This window comes from Odocoileus virginianus, chromosome 30 (genome assembly GCF_023699985.2).
Source record: "Odocoileus virginianus isolate 20LAN1187 ecotype Illinois chromosome 30, Ovbor_1.2, whole genome shotgun sequence".
NCBI classification, from domain to species: Eukaryota; Metazoa; Chordata; class Mammalia; order Artiodactyla; family Cervidae; genus Odocoileus; species Odocoileus virginianus.
Window position 1 is genome coordinate 36,947,680 of NC_069703.1, and position 18,840 is coordinate 36,966,519.

The 18,840-nt window shown below is 44.6% G+C and overlaps 1 protein-coding gene and 1 non-coding gene across 3 annotated transcripts in view; one reads left to right on the plus strand and one right to left on the minus strand.

The window, feature by feature from the left end:
• Positions 1 to 17,043, minus strand: part of PAFAH2 (platelet activating factor acetylhydrolase 2) — a 34,837-nt gene extending 17,794 nt beyond the window's left edge. Inside the window, exons 1-7 of one of the 2 annotated variants that reach the window (XM_020909231.2) lie at positions 16,935 to 17,043; positions 9,593 to 9,734; positions 8,471 to 8,624; positions 7,574 to 7,670; positions 1,572 to 1,640; positions 1,066 to 1,207; positions 43 to 156 (exon numbers count right to left, since the gene is read on the minus strand). In XM_020909231.2, the coding sequence (XP_020764890.2) occupies positions 43 to 156; positions 1,066 to 1,207; positions 1,572 to 1,640; positions 7,574 to 7,670; positions 8,471 to 8,624; positions 9,593 to 9,682 (666 nt within the window). In that variant the 5' untranslated portion in view covers positions 9,683 to 9,734; positions 16,935 to 17,043. The remainder of the gene's footprint in view (positions 1 to 42; positions 157 to 1,065; positions 1,208 to 1,571; positions 1,641 to 7,573; positions 7,671 to 8,470; positions 8,625 to 9,592; positions 9,735 to 16,934) is intronic. The other variant, XM_020909232.2, reaches the window with a different exon arrangement.
• Positions 6,130 to 6,238, plus strand: LOC139032291 (U6 spliceosomal RNA). The gene has a single exon (XR_011484826.1). It is a non-coding gene; the product is annotated as a U6 spliceosomal RNA (small nuclear RNA).
• Positions 17,044 to 18,840: the final 1,797 nt, after the last annotated feature.

The window sequence follows — 18,840 nt, forward strand, 5'->3', positions numbered from 1 at the left end:
ATGAATAAAAAATGTTCCAGGTTATACCAACTGCTGCCATACCTTCAAGGTCATCAGATCCAACCCGCCAGGCAAGATGTTGAGCACAGTCTGCCCAGCAGTGACCTCTTGTAGGATCCTCAACACCCTCACACACTCGCTCACCCTCTGATGTACCTGCAATAGAGACAGTTCTGGAGGGAGTGGAATGCCACGCAGCCATCCAGTGGGAACCTCAGTCCCCCTCAGAGCCACGAAGAACACAGGGATGGCGTGCCCACCCACATCTCAGCAAGCACTGCAGGCCCCACATCCTGAGAAAGCCTCAGCTCCCTCACAGCCACTCACGTCAGCCCCACCTTCAGCACAATGGAGTCAACCCAGCTGTTCAGACTCTACCTACCTATCCATGGCAAAGAGAGGTGTAATATGGGTATACTGTGTGGCATACGAAAGCATCTCAAAAACAAAAGCACATAAAAGGGTTCCTATTTTCAACCCTGTACTGGATTCTGCTTGCCCATTTACAGCATATGTCTACTGCTTTTGTCTGCTAGTACTCATCCACCCTTACTTCTATTAACCTTGACTTCTGAGGATTGCCCCTCACCAAAAATCTAGCAATGCATTTCTGATGGGAACTTCATATTTTGGTACTTCTCCCCAGCCTAAGAGTCTCTATCCAGGATCTTTCATATTATATCTTGGGGAAGAAATTGGGGACAACCCCCAAACAACCCTATTCTATTGGATGGTGAGGGCGGACATGCAACCTCGTAAGGTAAGCCGGTTAGTAGATGAGACCAACCAGCAAGGGGACAGAAATGACAGTGGTTCCAGTGCCTGTCCTTCCTACAGTCTGCTATGTAAACCAACCAATTCTCCTTTTGTGGAACAAGCTTGAGTTGGGTTTTTGTCACTTGCAATTGTTAAGAGTTTTGATTAAGACCTCATTTCTCAGCTGTGACGAGCTCAGGACCACTCTGAGTGAGATTTCAAAAGAAGTTAGTTCAAAGTCTTCTTAGTGAGTGTCTTATATAGAAGACAGGCTTAGTAAACTCTCCCCCCCTATTGGCATAAGCCTACCTGGTAGTTCCGAACATAGAATTCCTTCTCCCCTTCCTCAATTTGACGGTGGGGGATCCACTCCTCCTCCAGGGCCTCATCGTCAGGCTGGTTCTCCTCTGGGGTCTGCTTGCAGAAACAGGTGGCCGCAGCTGACCCATCCCTGCAATACATGTGCCCCCAGGGACTTATCTCTCCCCTTTACCAAATCCTCCTTTTCAGCCAAGCCAGTCTAGCTTATTCTCTGGCTAAATGCGAAAAAGATAGGGGGCAGACATAGGAGAGTAGAAAAACATGGGGATTTGGGGGACTGACCTGGGTTTGAACCCCAATTCAGCTGTGTCACTTTCAGCAATGTTAGTCAATATCTTTGAACCCTGGTGTTCTCATGTTTTAAAATGGATATAATTCCTACCTTGCCTAACACTAGGACTGGAAATAATAAATCCACAGGAAACTAGCCTATACCCAAGCCCAGGATGGCAGGCACCTGACCCATGATGGTTCGTTGTGACTGTCATCCTTACCTGTGCTCTGGTACAGCAACCACAAAGCCACGAGAAGCCAGCTCCATGCAGAAGGCCGAATACAGTGTCCTAGAGATCCAGGAAGGAACCGAGAGAAGTGATCAAAGAATGGCCTGCCCTTAGCCTCCCGTCCAAACACACTCTGCTAGTAGCCCATCACAAAAGATGGAATGGAGGAAGCTTCATCTGCAGCAACCCTTCTTCAGGAGCTTTCCCCAGACAACATACCCCAACTCTCACCAAAGCTCCAAGTGTCCTCCTCCAGGGAGCATGTGCAGATTGATCCACCATGTTTTGCAACCCCATACACTGATTCATCTCCCTCATCCCAACCCCAATACAGTTTGGCTACTTCAAATAATTGCTTTTTTATTGTCTATATATTGTGCATGCTGCATGCCAAGTCGCTTCAGTTGCATCTGACTCTTTGCAACCCTATGGACCATACCCTGCCAGGCTCCTCTGTCCGCAGGGTTCTCCAGGCAAGAATACAAGCCCACTCCAGGCAAGGAGTGGGCTTCCATGCCCTCTGCATATTGTACATCTCCCTCCTTGAGCACAGCTAGAGCTAAGCAACCTCCCTAGGTCATGATATATTCTCAGAAGCAGACGCCACACACACAGAGCAAGATTATAAAAGAAGTCTGTTTTTTTACTTTATAGAACTACCATATTAGCTCTGTCTAGTTTTACTTTATCTGAGCAAAAAATAAACTTTATATTATTTATGTCACTATTGTTTGAAGTTTGTCTATTAAATACAACTTGCCTGTACCCTAACTGATTCAGGAAGGTCAGTTACTTAAATTTCTTTTCACCTTCTCTCACTTCTCCTGGGGAGGCAATGAACAGGATTTAAGAGCTAGAGATTTCTGATCCCTCCCCAGTTCAGACTGTAACCTTGAGCAAGTCCACCTTTCAGAGTTGGTTTGCTCATCTGTAAAATATTCTTCCACCCACCTACCTCACAAGACTATGTGGGAACCAAAGAAGACAGAGGCACATTACAAATGGTTAGGTAATATTTAAAAATACACACGCCTCACTGCGATGGAAAGTCACAAGTCTGTGACCCATGAGAAGGATTTCAGATCCTGAATTAACCATGGATACAATGAGAGGAAACCATGACCCTTTACCTCCCTGCCTTTTTTTCTTGGAATTTCACTACGGTTAATGAAGAGTATTTATAATTGATTCACCCAAGTCTATTTAGATGTGAAACCTCAAGACAAAGTCTTAGACCAAAAAGACTATGCTAAAGTCATGCACTCACCTGTTCTCTTGAGAAAATACCTGTGAGCTTAGGAAAGAGTATTTCTTAGCTTCTTTTCTCCACTAGACTACAATCTGAAGGCAGGGGCTCTATCTTATTCACTGCTGAACACCCAGCCACAGCATAGGCCCTCGCACATTGCAGGTACTAAATTTACTGAATAAGAAAGCAACATTGAAAACCATCTTGCTGTCCTTCTAGCCTCATCTCTACATCTGCTCTCCACTTCCTGCCATAGACTATAATTATGTGCATCTAGATGCAGTCTCCTGTGGATTAAATTCCTTGATTTGTTTTATTTCTGTATGTCCAACCTTTTTTTCATGCCAAGAAACTGGCACAGAGCAGGTGCTCAACAGAAATCTGCTGAATGTCTGGAACCTAGCAAAACATAAATATTTATTGGGAAACTACTGTTTTCCAGGTACTGCCCTAGACATCAGGAAAGAGAGCAGACAGACATGGTCTCTGCCTTCATGGAACTTACAATCTAGTAAAAAAGACATATTTTAAAGAATAATCACATAAATAATTAATTCATTACAATTATGTTAAGTACTGAGAAGTACAGATTGTCTTATGAAAGCAAGTCAGGATGGGTGTCCCTAAGAAGGTGACACCCAAACTAAGACCCTGAAGGTAATTTGGAATTAGCCAGGCAAAAGACTAAAGGTGGGGAGAAGAAGAGAGGAATAGAACAGGAAATATTCCAAGCAAAGGGAACAGCCACAGAGCACAGCACAGATGAAAACCCTAAGGCAGACATTTGCAGCATCATGGATGGACTGACTGAAGTAGTGAAAGGTTGTTGCTAAGCCGTAAAAGATGCCGGGATTCTTGGCTTCTGGAGGAGAAGAATTCAATCCAGGGCCAGTGATGAGGCTTGATCACTCAAAGCTTTTGCGTAGTAAAGTTCTATTAAAGTAGAAAAGAGATAGAGAAAGCTTCTGATGTAGACTTCAGAAGGGGGCAGAAAGAGTGCCCCCTGCTAGTCTTTAGCCAAATGTTATACAGCTACTAGCAGTCTGCTAATTAGAGAAAGAAAATGTCTCAAAACTCAGAGAATGGCACCAGGCCCTTCACCTACAACATGCCTTTTGAGATAACATAGGCACAGGTGAGTTGTCGGGGCCATAAAATGATTGACAGGAATCTTGAAGAAAGGCAGGATTCCAAGCAAATATAGCCTCATTAACATAGCTTAAGAGAACATTTGCATGAGTAAAATAAACTGGTTCTGAGTCTTAGGCGGTACCAACTAGAAGACAGAGTCTAGAGTAAATACATGGTTCATTAACATAACTTAAGACAAACATTTCCATAAGAAAAAAGCACTGGTTAGTTCAAGGTTTGAGAAAAGTTAAGTTCTGTGAGAGTTGGACTATAAAGAAAGCTGAGCGCTGAAGAACTGATGCTTTTGAACTGTGGTGTTGGAGAAGACTCTTGAGAGTCCCTTGGACTGCAAGGAGATCCAACCAGTCCATCCTAAAGGAGATGAGTCCTGAATATTCAGTGGAAGGACTGATGTTGAAGCTGAAACTCCAATACTTTGGCCACCTGATGTGAAGAACTGACTCATTGGAAAAGACCCTGAGGCTGGGAAAGATTGAGGGCAGGAGGAGAAGGGGACGACAGAGGATGAGATGGTTGGATGGCATCACTGACTCAATGGACATGAGTTTGAGTAAGCTCCAAGAGTTGGCGATGGACAGGGAGACCTGTCATACTGCAGTCCATGGGGTCACAAAGAATTGGACTCGACTGAGCAACTGAACTGAACTGAAGTTCTGGTGGAACCAGGTGCCCTCATGGCAACACAGAATTTTAAAAGATACCTCTTTTTAAACTTGTATAGAGAAGGGGGAAAAAAATCTAACACTTGTAGTTTGTTCCCTCCTGCTGCTTAAGAGAGAGATAAAAAATGTCTGACACTTGCCACCTATTTCCTCCATGTGGAGACCCCTGGCCTTCCTGCCTGTTACCCTCTTAGTAAGACAAAGAAATACTGTTAATTATATGTGGAATCTTAAAACAAAAAAAAAAGATACAAATGAACTTATTTACAAAACAGACTCACAGATTAAAAAACAAAGTTTTGGTTACCAGGGGGAAAGGGATAGTTAGGGAGTTTGGGATTGACATGTACACACTGCTATATCTAAAATGGGTAAGCAACAAGAACCTACTGTATAGCACAGGGAAATCTGCTTGATGTTATATAACAACCTAAGAAAAGAAATTTGAAAAAAAATAGATATATGTATATGTATAACTGAATTGCTTTGCTGTACACCTCAAACTAATGCTACACTGTTCATCAACTGTACTCTAATCTAAAACATAGAATTTTTATAATTAATTAAAAATTTATAATTTTTTAATTAAATATTTTATAATATTTATTTTATTAAATAAAATTTTATAATCTAATTTAAAAAATAGAGCATGTCTCAAAGACAAAAAAATAAAATAAAAATTCCAGTATCTTCAAACAATGAAAAAAACTCAAAAACTCTGAGGCAGAAACTAACATAGTACCTTTAGGGCTGTTTGCCTGGAAAGCTGGAGGTGGGCAAGTCGCAAGGAATGAGGCCAGAAACTTTGCCCTGTACCTGCCTTCAGATAAGATCATGACAAGAGCTGAATTAAGTTCAAAGGGCTACTAAATATAAAAAGGAATGCATTTGAGTTGGTTCTAATGAGGTGGACGAACCTAGAGCCTATTATACAAAGTGAAGTAAGTCAGAAAGAGAAAGACAAATATCGTATACTAACATTCCATATATGGAATACACCTAGGTGCAGAAATAAGAATTCATGGGGAGAATTCTGAATGGATACTAACTTGAAAGGGTGGTACTGATGAACCTATCAATAGGGCAGTGATGGAGATGCAGACATAGAGAACAGACTTTTGGACACAGCTGGGGAGGGAGGTGGATGATTTGAGAAAGTAGCACTGAAACATATACATGACCATAAGCAAAATAGATAGCCATTGGGAATCTGCTGAATGACATAGGAACCCAAAGCTCATGCTCTGCGACAACCTAGAGGGGTGGGATAGGGAGGGAGGTGGGAGGCGGGCTTAAGAGGGAGGGGACGTTTGTATACCTATGGCTGATTCATGTTGATGTATGGCAAAAGCCAACAAAATATTGTAGAGCAACTATCCTCCAATTAAAAATAAATAACTTTTTAAATAAATAAGAAGAACTTACTGATGTTCCTCAGAGCAGGAATATGCCAAAGCAAAAAATAATAATAATAAAATAAAATAGAGTGCTCGCTTTGGCAGCACATATACTAAAAATTGGAACAATACAAGAGAAGATTAGCATGGCCCCTATGCAAGGATGACACACAAATTCGTGAAGCATTCCATATTTTTTAAGAGCACCATGGGCAAGACCCAGCATCTGTACTAAGGCACAGCTTAATAAACCATACTAAACCATCAATAAATAAATAAATAAATAAAATAAAATAGAGCTCCCTGGCTACAGTGTAGACAGTCGTTCCAGTGGAGGTGGGCTGTGTTAAGGCAAAAATAGATGACGTTGTGTAACACTCTTGGACATAAACTAGATTTAATATGTTGATGAATGAACATACAGTGAGAATATTCACAAGCTTAAATAAGAACCACATGCACAGTAGTTAATACATAACTACACAACACACCAAGGGGCAGAAACAAGAATTCATGGGGAGAATTCTGAATGGATACTGACTTGTAAGGGCTTCCTGTTATCTCAGTTGGTAAAGAATCCGCCTGCAATTCCGCCTGCAATGCAGGAGACCCTGGTTCAATTCCTGAGTCAGAAAGATCCACTGGAGAAGAGATAGGCTACCCACACCAGTATTCTTGGGCTTCCCTTGTAGCTCAGCTGGTAAAGAATTCACCCAAAATGTGAGACCTGGGTTCGAACCCTGGGTTGGGAAGATCCCCTGGAGAAGGGAAAGGCTATCCACTCCAGTATTCTGGCCTGGAGAATTCCACGGACTGTATAATCCATAGGGTCGCAAAAAGTCAGACATGACTGAGTGACTTTCACTTTCACAGTTTCACTGTCTTGTAAAACTTAGGCCAGTGTTCCCTGAAGTATGATGAAGGGGATCTTACAGTTCATCACCCCACAATCCTCCATGCAGAGAGACGGAGAGGAGTACGGGCATAAGTGTGCACCTACTCGGTACCTGTCTGTGAGTCCTCACTTGGTGCCTCATCTGAGTCTGTCTGACAGATGAGGAAATCTAGGCTCAGACTCCTACCACGGTCCTGAGTTCACACAGCACAATGGTATGGCTGAGATCAACAGCTGAGGCTGCAAGCTCCACAGGAGCAGGGAGCGAGTCTGTCTTCATCACTGCTGTCCCCGATGCATGTCAACATGCATAATTGACTCTCTGAACATAAAGCTCAAGATCCTTCAAGCACTTCTGGGCTGTTATAAGAAAAGAAGGCTAAAACAAGTATTTATATAAATGCTAGAACATGAGAAGGGAAAAATATGAAGGTTGCTGAAAGGCTCCACCAGGTAAAAGGGGCTTGGGGAAGACCTTCTAAAAAAGGTGGACCCAGTGCTTTGGGATGAAGCAGATGATAGATAAGACAGCAGACAGATGGAAATATGGGTAGCTCTGCCTTTTGAGAACATGCTGAGAGTCAGAAGCTGCAACCAGGAGAGGAATGTGACAAGGTCTGGGGAAGAGCAACTCTTACCTGAAGGCTCCCATGCCATGAGAGAAGATGATCAAGGGGTATCCAGAGTCCTTTGTCTTAAAGGGGCCATTCCAGCTAACAGGCAGGTGACAAGATCCTAGCGGAGACATGGAATGTAGAATCTCTGGCTGCCCCCAAACTGTAATCCCAAAGGCAGCCTGGGCAGAAGCATGGTGGGGACCCAATGGTCCTCCTCTCAAGAGACCCACCTTTCACCCGAGCAGCCCAGGAAAATCAGTTATTTATTCTTTTCCTTCTTCTCTCCTCGGGAGCATGAACACAACAGAAAATGGGAAAACAAATCCAAACGGGAAGTACTGAACAACTTATGGGGTAAATCCCTGAGATGCTAAGGCAGTGGGCAAAGTTCCTAATGGTGAGGTCTTTGGGGGAAGTGGATGACTCAGTGTGATCTGACCCAGAGGAGGAGCTAGAGGGGTAACTGCAGGAGACGGTATGCTCCTTGGTGGTCAAGAGTGTTTCTTTAATCTACATTATAGCTGACACAGAGGGAAATAATGCATTCTGGATAAATGAGTAATAGCTGCCACCTATGGAACACACTCTGCATCCCAAGGACAGCACTAGAATGCATCTTTTATATATGTCCGACATTACAATCCTGCAAAGGTAGATATTCAAACACATTAAGTAACTGGCCCAAGCCCCATGCTCGTAAAGGATAAGGACTGGATTCGAATCCAGGGCAGTCTAACCCTGTAACTAAAGCTCTTATGTTTGTAATTCTCTCCACTCTCTATACCACACTGACTAACGGATGCCCCACTACAAAAGGGCTGGACAACACAAACTATAAGGTACTGTGTCTGCCTGGGGATCTCCAAGGGACATAATCAAGCAGCTGGGACAGCACCCAGAGGTGAGGCCAGCTCTTACCCACAGCCAGGTTGAAGAGCAAACCCCCCCAGCGCTTATTAAATTTCAGGTATTCGGCCAGGCCAGCGCAGTACTCATAGCGGGGAATCCACAGGGGCTGCTCCGAGGTCTCCTCTGCCTCTTGGCAGGGGTAGAACAGTCTAAAGAAGCTGCCCTGTAAGAAAAATAAAGACAGCAGCTGCTCAGAGCAAGAAGCCAAAGTATGGCTACGTTTCCCAACGGACACGATCAGCAATTGTGCGGGGTGCCAGTCAAGTGCTAAAACAGGGAAACCAAATAAAAATTAAAAAAAAAAACTGGGAAACTTTACCTTCAATTCACATACCTGCATTTTGCACTCAGAAAATCCAGAAAGAAGCAATTTTATGTTCAGCATTCATGTAAGGCTTATGTTATTTCAAACAGCCAACTGTATTTTGAATTACATCGGAGGGGTACTAAAATATTTCCAGTGCTTGGGCTATCAAAAGATTTCAATTTGGCCAGAAGCCCAGGCCGGGAGGAGCCCCAGAAGTGAAGGAGTAGCTCTTGTGTTGAATGGGGTGACATTGGTGGCACCCAGGGCAACCCTGGAGCCTGGCCCCTGGGAAGCAGCAGCAGCACATTCATTCCACATGGGAGTAAATGCCTCTCACAAGGGAGAGGGAGAGGGAGAGTTCAAGGGCCAGCCGGGAATGACCTAGGAACTGAAGGAGGGAAAGTCCCAGACTAAAGTAGGAGGCGGGGAACAGATGAGAGCAGAAGAGAAGAAAAAGGAGACTGTCTTCCTATGTGGGGCCAGGGAGTCAAAGGTCAATGGGTACATAGCCCACTGCTCCTCCTCTCATACACTCAGATTAGGGCGAGATCCAAAACCTTTCCAGGATCAGGCACCTGCTCTCATGACATCAGAGAGCTACGTTTGAAGTTAGAGGCCCCAATTCCTCCAAGTTGGGAAAGAGAACCCATCATCTCTTGTCTATGGAGATGTTTTTAATTGAAAAGAGGAGAAAAGTTCAGGGGAAAGAGACCTGGGCGCTCGATGATCAAATCCAGACCAGCTCTAACTCAGGTTTCCCCTAGCTGGAATTATATCATCAGACTTGCTGACAGACGCAGCGGGGACGTGCTGGAGACACTTACCTGGAGGCTCTGACCCTCCATCACATCCCCACAGCCTACGAGGTGGGGTCCTGTGACAGGTGGAAAGCTCACGGACTGGTTGACCCCCATCTCATCACCAGTTGAACTGAACAACGACTTGGGCAGTGGCTGAACTTGACGGCTGGAGGGTGGAACACAGAACAGCCTCTTGCTGGTTTCCTCTCGGCTTCCTGTTGCTTATTCATGTCATCAGCCACCCCTCTCTACCCCTCCTACCACTCCTCCTCCCTGCCAGTGACTCAGCCGATCTCTCACATCATCCACCTTGCTACACTGCCCTCACTAAGGTTTGCTGTGCTATGCTTAGTCACTCAGTCGTGTCCGACCCTCTGCAACCCCATGGACTGTAGCCAGGCTCCTCTGTCCATGGGGATTCTCCAGGCAAGAATACTCGAGTGGGATCCTCCTGGGGATCTTCCCAACCCAGGGACCAAACCCAAGTCTAGGGGGCTGCTTTTTCTGTTGCTATTGGTGGAGAGGTGAGGAGAAGATCATGGAAAGGAAGCCTCCATACCCCTCAAAACCCACTAGCAAGTGTTCATTTAGCACTATGTGCCCAGCACAGCAGCAACTGCGGCAGAGAACATAACACAGACCTTGTCCTCAGGAGGCTAAGAATAACAAAAACAACCACTAACATCTATTATTTACTATGTGTCAGCACTGACCTAAGATTTTTACATACTCTATGTCATTTCATCCTCTCAACAACCATCTGAGGAAGGTACTATTTAGACCCTGTTTTACAACCAAGAAAACTAGGGCATGAAGAGGTTGAATAACTTTCCCAAGTCACACTGCTTCTAGGTGGCAAACTCGGGTCTGTCTAATCTAGACCTGAGCTCTTAACCTGCACTGATCCTGCTAGTGGGGAGACTCAATGACATACGTACAAAATCACTGACCTAAACTATAAACTATAAAAGGCACTTATCTGGGTCTTAAATATGAGGAAGATTTTAGAGGCAGGGGAGAGGGAAGCATTTTTATAAAGGACATAATGTAAGAGCAGAAAGGGCCGGAAATAGGTTAGAGTATAATGTGGGCAGGAGATCAAACAGGAGCTTTCCACATGGCAGGCGTGCATGCTCTGACTAGAAAGCATTCCTATAACTTGGTTGCTTCTTGTTTGTTTTTTTAAAAACAAGGATGTCTTTTTTTTTTTTTTTTTTTAACCGTGCCGGGTCTTAGCTGCAGCATGTGAGATCTAGCGCCCCTGGCCAGGCCCTTGCATTGGGAGCATGGAGTCTTAACCACTGGACCACCAGGGAAGTTGAGGTTACTTTTTCAAATGGGACTAACACCACTGCTCTCCCTCCCTCTTCAATTACATCACCGCCAGCAGCAGTACCAGCATCAGCACGCTTACTCTGTGCCAGGAACTATAGCAAGGGCTTCACATACATGTATTATTTAATGAAATCCTTATAATAATCCCCTGGGATATGAACTGTTAGCTCATGAGGATGCTGATGCTTAACAAAGTGAGGCAATTTAGCCAAGAACAGTGAACAGAGCCAGAATTTGATCATGGGCAGTGTGGCTGTGACAGTAGAGACTGTGGTCCAACTTCCTAACATTCATCCTACCCTGCCCTCCTACGAAGATCCCTGGTGATCTGGGTGGGGTTGACACCTCCCTAACCTCTAGAGTTGGACCAATCAGCCCTACATATCCCCATCAGTATCTGGATGAAGAGTGGGCTCATGACACATGTTGGGCCAACCAGGGCAAAGCCCAGGACTTTGGTTTGACGGTCGAGTATGGACAAGTTCTTTCCTGTTTTGAACTAACATGATGTGTGGATGTGAAGCCTTGAACTGTTGCAACCACTGTGTTACCTTGTGAATGAAGTTACCCCTGGAGGATGCAGAGCTGAGAGAATCATAGAGAAATGGACTTATTTGTGAAGACATTAAGAATCTCTGGATTAGACCAGAGATCAAATTGCCAATATCCACTGGATCATCGAAAAAGCAAGAGAGTTCCAGAAAAACATCTATTTCTGCTTTATTGACTACGCCAAAGCCTTCGACTGTGTGAATCACAATTAACTGTGGAAAATTCTGAAAGAGATGGGAATACCAGAACATCTGACCTGCCTCTTGAGAAACCTGTATGCAGGTCAGGAAGCAACAGTTAGAATTGGACATGGAACAACAGACTGGTTCCAAATAGGAAGAGGAGTACATCAAGGCTGTATATTGTCACCCTGCTTATTTAACTTATATGCAGAGTACATCATGAGAAACGCTGGGCTGGAAGATGCACAAGCTGGAATCAAGATTGCCGGGAGAAATATCAATAACCTCAGATATGCAGATGACACCATCCTTATGGCAGAAAGTGAAGAGGAACTAAAAAGCCTCTTGATGAAAGTGAAAGAGGAGAGTCAAAAAGTGGGCTTAAAGCCTAACATTCAGAAAACTAAGATCATGGCATCTGGTCCCATCACCTCATGGGAAATAGATGGGGAGACAGTGGAAACAGTGTCAGATTTTATTTTTGGGGGCTCCAAAATCACTGCAGATGGTGACTTCAGCCATGAAATTAAAAGACGCTTACTCCCTGGAAGGAAAGTTATGACCAACCTAGACAGCATATTAAAAAGCAGAGACATTACTTTGCCAACAAAGGTCCATCTGTTCAAGACTATGGTTTTTCCAATGGTCATGTATGGATGTGAGGGTTGGACTGTGAAGGAAGCTGAGCACTGAAAATTTGATGCTTTTGAACTATGGTATTGGAGAAGACTCGAGAGTCCCTTGAACTGCAAGGAGATCCAACAAGTGCATCCTGAAGGAGATAAGTCCTGGGTGTTCATTGGAAGGACTGATGCTGAAGCTGAAACTTCAATACTTTGGCCACCTGATGTGAAAAGCTGATTCACTGGAAAAGATTCTGATGCTGGGAAAGATTTGAGGGCAGGAGGAGAAGGGGGTGACAGAGGATAAGATGGCTGGATGGCATCACCGACTCGATGGGCATGAGTTTGAGTAAACTCCGGGAGTTTGTGATGGACAGGGAGGCCTGGCGCGCTGCGATTCATGGGGTCGCAAAGAGTCGGACATGATTGAGCGACTGAACTGAACTGAACTAAAACTTGGGTCACTCCTAGACCGTCTGGTTACAGGAGCCAATAAATCCCTTTTTATCGTTTAAACCAACTGGGTTTAGATTTCTACTGCTTGAACCAAAAGCAACTAAAGTGACCCACTGAGTCCTGGGCCACATTTTCAGTCATTGCGTTATTCTGCTTTCTTTAAGACACTCTGGGATGGATTAGGTAGTTGGAGTCAAAAGATGCCTGGGCAAGAGACCTCAGGGATCACTTCTCCCCACAGTCAGCCCTGCACCACCACCTCGACGCAGCTCAGGACAGAACTGTGCTTTACTGATGAAGAGATCATGGTCCCAAGAGGTTAAGTGAAATGCTCAAGGTCACCAGAATTATTATTACACTTAGATCTCCTCATTTCCAACTTCCAGTTGTCTGGCCTAATGGAAAACTACAGACAAGCAATAATCTTAATGCCATTCTACTCAACTTTGGAAGACAATAAGTGGTATTCTTTCTACTACAGACTTGCTTCATCTTGTTTCTCTGAAGCAAATTTAAAAACTGAATTCTTTTTAAAAAGAAGCTAAGCTCCTGATGTAGTCAGTGGACTATTTAGCCAAAGGGAAGTCGAACATGTGCTGCTTAGTCGCAGACCCTGACCTTCTCCACTTGAGGGCAAATGCACAGAGGACCCACAGGGAGGGGAGGAGGCATAAGACAGGTCGCCCACAAGACAATGAAGCAGCTGACAGGTCACCCACAAGACAATGAGGCAGCTGAAGTTTTGTTAATATTTGCTGATTGAGTGAAAAGGAGAAACAATAGGATTTAGGCAACTAAGTGGATTTGGGGAGTTATGCAAGGAGGGAGAGCCAAAGATGAGTCAGGTTTCAGGACTGGGTGACCAGAATGATAATAGCTTATAGGAAGAGATGCTAGTCTTAATCCAAAAACAGAACACTGCATGAGGTAGGAATCAGGACAAGGACACTTGAAAATGCCGATAACAGAAGGGGAGCAGAATTCTCTGGTAATCCTGGCAAGTTTCTGGGAAGGACATCAACTAAATTGAATTTGGAAAGAAATAAAAATTAAAGAAGCTAACAGGACAGAGTAAGGATAACATGAAAATGGTGCCTGGCTCATATTGACTGATGCTCAAGTAGAACGGGGAGATGGGAAATCCAATCTAACCTGCAAATTTTTGTCTAAGAAACATTCACACAGAGCATCCAGTGTCATATCTAATAAATGTCAAGGAGTTCTCCAAGGAAATCAGTCCACATGTCTCTACCTATTTTGGTTCACCTTATCTAAACAATTTGGGGTGATGGCTACCTAAAAGCCTCTCTACCCATCTAAACCTACCCCACCCATCAAAGCCTAGTGAAATCTCTGGTACTCTGTGAGGCTTCCCAAGTACTTCCAATCTTCCTTCCTCTCAACTCGAGTATGTCTGCATCACTCACTTGATAACCAATCACAAGCTGCCTCAGGACAGCTCTTGAATTAGTTCCTACTCTAGCAGTGGAAACAGTGACCGATTTTATTTTCTTGGGCTCCAAAACCACTTCAGATGGTTACTGCAGTCAGGGAATTAAAAGACACTTGCTCCTCAGAAGAAAGATATGACAACCCTAGATAGCGTATTAAAAAGCAGAGGCATCACTTTGCCAACAAAGGTCCATATAGTCAAAGCTATGGTTTTTCTGGTAGTCATGTACAGATGTGCGAGTTGGACCATAAAAAAAGGCTGAGCACCAAAGAATTGATGCTTTCAAATTGTGGAGCTGGAGAAGACTCTTGAGAGTCCCTTGGACTGCAAGGAGATCAAACTAGTCAATCCTAAAGGAAATCCACCCTGAATATCTATTGGAAGGACTGATGCTGAAGCTCCAATACTTTGGCCACCTGATGTGAAAAGCTGATTCATTGGAAAAGACTCTGATGCTGGGAAAGATTTGAGGGCAGGAGGAGAAAGGGGTGACAGAGGATGAGATGGTTGGATGGCATCACCAACTCAATGTACGTGAGTTTGTGCAAACTCCAGGAAATAGTGAAGGACAGGGAAGACTGGCATGCTTCAGTCCATGGGGTTGGAAAGAGTCAGACACAACTTAGCAACTGAACAACAACTAGCAGTTTTCAATCAGCAACTTGCCTCCAAGAAGTGGTCCAAGTAAAATCTAGATCAGAGGGTCCTGAATCTATTATCACAATCATCTGGAAAACTTTTCAAAAACAAAGCTTTTAGGGCCCCCACTGCCAGAGGTCAATTAGTTTATAAAGCTTCCCAAGTTTTCTGATCTGCAAGGTTCGAGAACCTCTGGTCTAGACGGTACCCAGGATTTTTCTTTTTTTGAGACGTGTGCAAACAATAAACATTTACTGAGGGGATATGGTATTCCAGTCCACCATTTTCATATTAATGAAAAGATAATGATTATGATATCACTTGGTTTAATCCCCACAGCCACCTAGAAGCATGTTCCTGGCAGTTCCTGGCTTAATGTAGTGATTTGCATAGAACTGGTCTCAGTAATTAATTGACCCAATGCATGCTATTTAATTTTTTACACACTTATGCCTTATTTCTTCAGATATGCTACAGAGGTAGAATGTGTTTTATATTTCTTTGGAGGATAAACCATCTATCCTCATGTTTTCCCCACACAGAGGAACCCCATAAATGCTTCCTTTATTTGGCTTTGATTTAAACCCTTTCAATTCTTTAATCTCTGTCTTTTTGATCTAAAAATTAGACTACATGGTATAGTGGGAAAACAAAGGCTTTGGTGACAGTCTGAATTCCACCTCCACCATTTAATTGGCTGTTTAACCTTGAGCAAGTTCCTTCAATTCTAAGCCTCTGATAATTTTTCCACATTATAGAAATAACAGTCACTCATGAAGTTGCTGATGAGGATTAAATGAAAGTATGTGAAACACTTAACATATAGAAGGCATAATAACCATAACTAGCTACATGACCTCTTAGCCTAAGTTCCTTGAGAGTAAAATGAAGACACTTCATAAGTGAAATTTAGTAACAAAGTGATATTGCAGAGGGTCTGGTACATCTTAAGTGCTCATAAAATGTTAGGAATTAATTAACAATGTTATGTCTCTCTTTCATTATACCCAGCCAAGCTTTTTTGGGGGGAGGAGTGGTATTTGTAGTTTTCTGGATTAAATCCTTTGACAAAATGGTTTCTTTTCTTCCAGTCTTATCAGGTCTGAGACACCTATTCCAAAATCAGTCCCAGGTCTCCTGCATTGCAGGCAGATTCTTTATCGTCTGAGCCACAAGGGAAGCCCTTAAACAGGCCCAGAAGAGCCCAAAGTGAACAGAGAGGGTTTACATTGCAGCTGTCCATCTCCTGCTGGGGCCCCAATTCCAGTGAGCAGGGACCACCCTTCTGCCAGCTGTGTGGACTTATCATCCCTGGCTATTTCAGGACACAGTCCAAGATAAGCACTTCTCTGGGGCTTCCTTTCAGACAAAGCTCTCATTAGCCTGTGGTCTCTGGGGAAGTGAGGAAATATCATCCCGTTCTTAGAGAAAGCAGACGCCAGGCACTCAAGGGGCAGGTCTGAGCAACAAAGGGGCAGAGCTATAAAAGGAGCCAGGATGAGAGTATTTCAGAGCATTAATAATTACAGTAAAAATAATCTCTCTCGCTTGTGGAGGCTTTACAGTTTACAAAGTACTTTCACACATATTAGCTTATTGGCTCCAGAACATAGCCTCAAGCTGAGACTGAGAGCAACTGTCATCTCCACTTTGTAGATGAAGAGAGAGAGTCCCAGAGAGGGGGATATGATCTGCCCAAGGTCACGCAGCAAAGGAGTTGCAGAGCTGCAATAATAAAACCCAGCTCTGCTGAATTCCAGTTCTGAGCAACTCCGTGGATTGGGAAGAAGGAATGGTGACCCTTGTTCCATTAGCATGAAAACCAAGAAAGTGAGGCTAAGAGTGAAGCACATAGAAGGTGCGGAGCACAAAGAAGCCCAAGTTTCAGAAAGGGGATGCTGAGAGCTCACGGTGGGGCTCCAGGGGCACCAGGAGTGACAATGCAAGATGACAGTGGGAGAATAAAGGGTGCGGGTGGATATTGGCGGTGTCTCAACAGGAAACAGAAAAGGTGAAAGACTAATGGGGAGCTCCTGGGATTGAGACGAGGATCCCCCAAACAGGGCTGGAATGTGGCAAAATCCGCAGACACCTCCGTTCAGAATAGAGGTTTTCTCCAAACTTACCCAGTCTCGTTGATCTCTCAAAAGCAGCCCAGAAGGTCAACTCGACGGAAACGAGAAACTGCCCAGGAGCCGGTGGCCCCTTGGTAATTGTAGTTTCCAGAACTCGACATTGGCACTTACAAGCATTTCCCGCCTCTGTCCAGAACTATAACTCCCGAGGTGCACCGCGAAGATTGCCCATAAGATCCCAGGACTACAATTCCCAGAGTTCTACACGGCCCCCTCCTCGTTCTGTGAAACCGTCCAAAGTTCGGAATGAAGCACGATTCCTCCCCCTGGTGGTCGAGGAGCCGCCACCAGGATGACAAAGCCGGAGCGGAGGGTTACTGTATATAGTCCCGGTTAGTAACCCTCCGCCTCAGCGTTCCTCAAATAATTCCTGGGTGTGCCTGGAGCTAAGCAGGGATTAGCTTTATTCACAGGGGAGTTGAGGAGGAGATCTGAGCATGTCTTGTGTCCTTTACGAACCTGTACCTGTTGACACGTGTGATATTCAGTTGTCCTTCAGAAACTCCTGGCCAAGAACTGAGAGGAAACAGAGATTCCTCCCTGTCCCTCTGTCCCTAGCCCCTCCTCCATCCACCCGCACTTTGCTGGCCCTACGCTGGTTCTTAGAGACACCCTGGTGAACAAGTTAGTGTTGCTAACCTCAGAAGAATTCACAGTCCAGGGGAGAATTCCGACAAACGAAGAATTACACTGCGATAGTTGCTCTAATGGGGAAAGCGCAAGGGGTTATGGGAGCCTTCTTGAAACTGCGAACCTACGCAGGCTTGGGGGAAATAGGACAGTGTCTTCAAGGCTTCGTAGAGATCTTAGAGAAATGTTAACATTGCGAACTGAGGGAATAGGACTTGGCCAGGAATACAGAGAGTATGAAGAATATTTAACACTCTGGCTGGAGCACAGAGTGAGGAATGGAATCTCGAGGCACGCCTGAGGGGGGAGGCAGGGTCACGTCCTCAGGATTCTGTAAACTTTATAAGAAAATTGGATCATCCAAGCAACTTAGAAACTTTCAAAGACTTCCTACTCCTTGCTGAATGAGGTCCCAGCTTCTTACATTCTAGGTCCTCCCCAACCTGCCCCAAACCACCACTTACTCTGAAGTGTTGCTCATGGTTTTTTTTTTTCTGACAGGAATCGCTCTTCTGCCCTGCCCCCAGCTACGTTCACCCACTCTCAAGATGTCGTAGGTTCTCATTGTTCCCTCCACGCTTTTAGCTTTTATTCACGCTCTTCTCTCCACCAAACACTCTGCCCTGCTTTGCGGCTATCTAATCCAATTCTTCTTTACAATTCCTCTTGATCCTCCCTCTCCACGGAGCTTCCCTGATTCCCCTCCAGTCTAAACGACCTCTGCCCCCTCTCCGTTGATGGGATATTTGTCTGCACCTCACTCTGCCCTGGGCCATCTCCTCAGTGGGAAGTCTTGACTCTCCATTAAACTGTGAGTTCTTTGAGGGCAGATGATGAGTCCTACAGCTGGTCCCTCCTCCCTCCCAACCACATACCCTCAAATTGCCAGTGTCCAGATTCCATGCTCCAGACTTTTAGACCTTCGTCTCCTCCTGACACGCTGTCACCACCTCCAACCTTCCAGGAACCAAAATAAAGGCATCAGGAGAGAGTGATTGTAGCACCACACTGTGTAATCAAGCCCAGATTTAATTAAAGCTGTGGTTGGTGGCCGTGATGGCAGAACATAAAAAGCTTAGTGCACATCAGAGATGGTTCTCTTCGGCTAATTAATTAGAGCTCTGCAGCTGGCACAGAACTCATGACTAATCAGAGTCCCTAGTTAAGAGAGGGGCCACTGCAGTTTGTTTCTCTGTCTCCGACTCCCAGACTAGGCCATGCTGGGGACATCTGCTGGCCAAAAGTTTTAAACTTCCCAGGAAGAGGA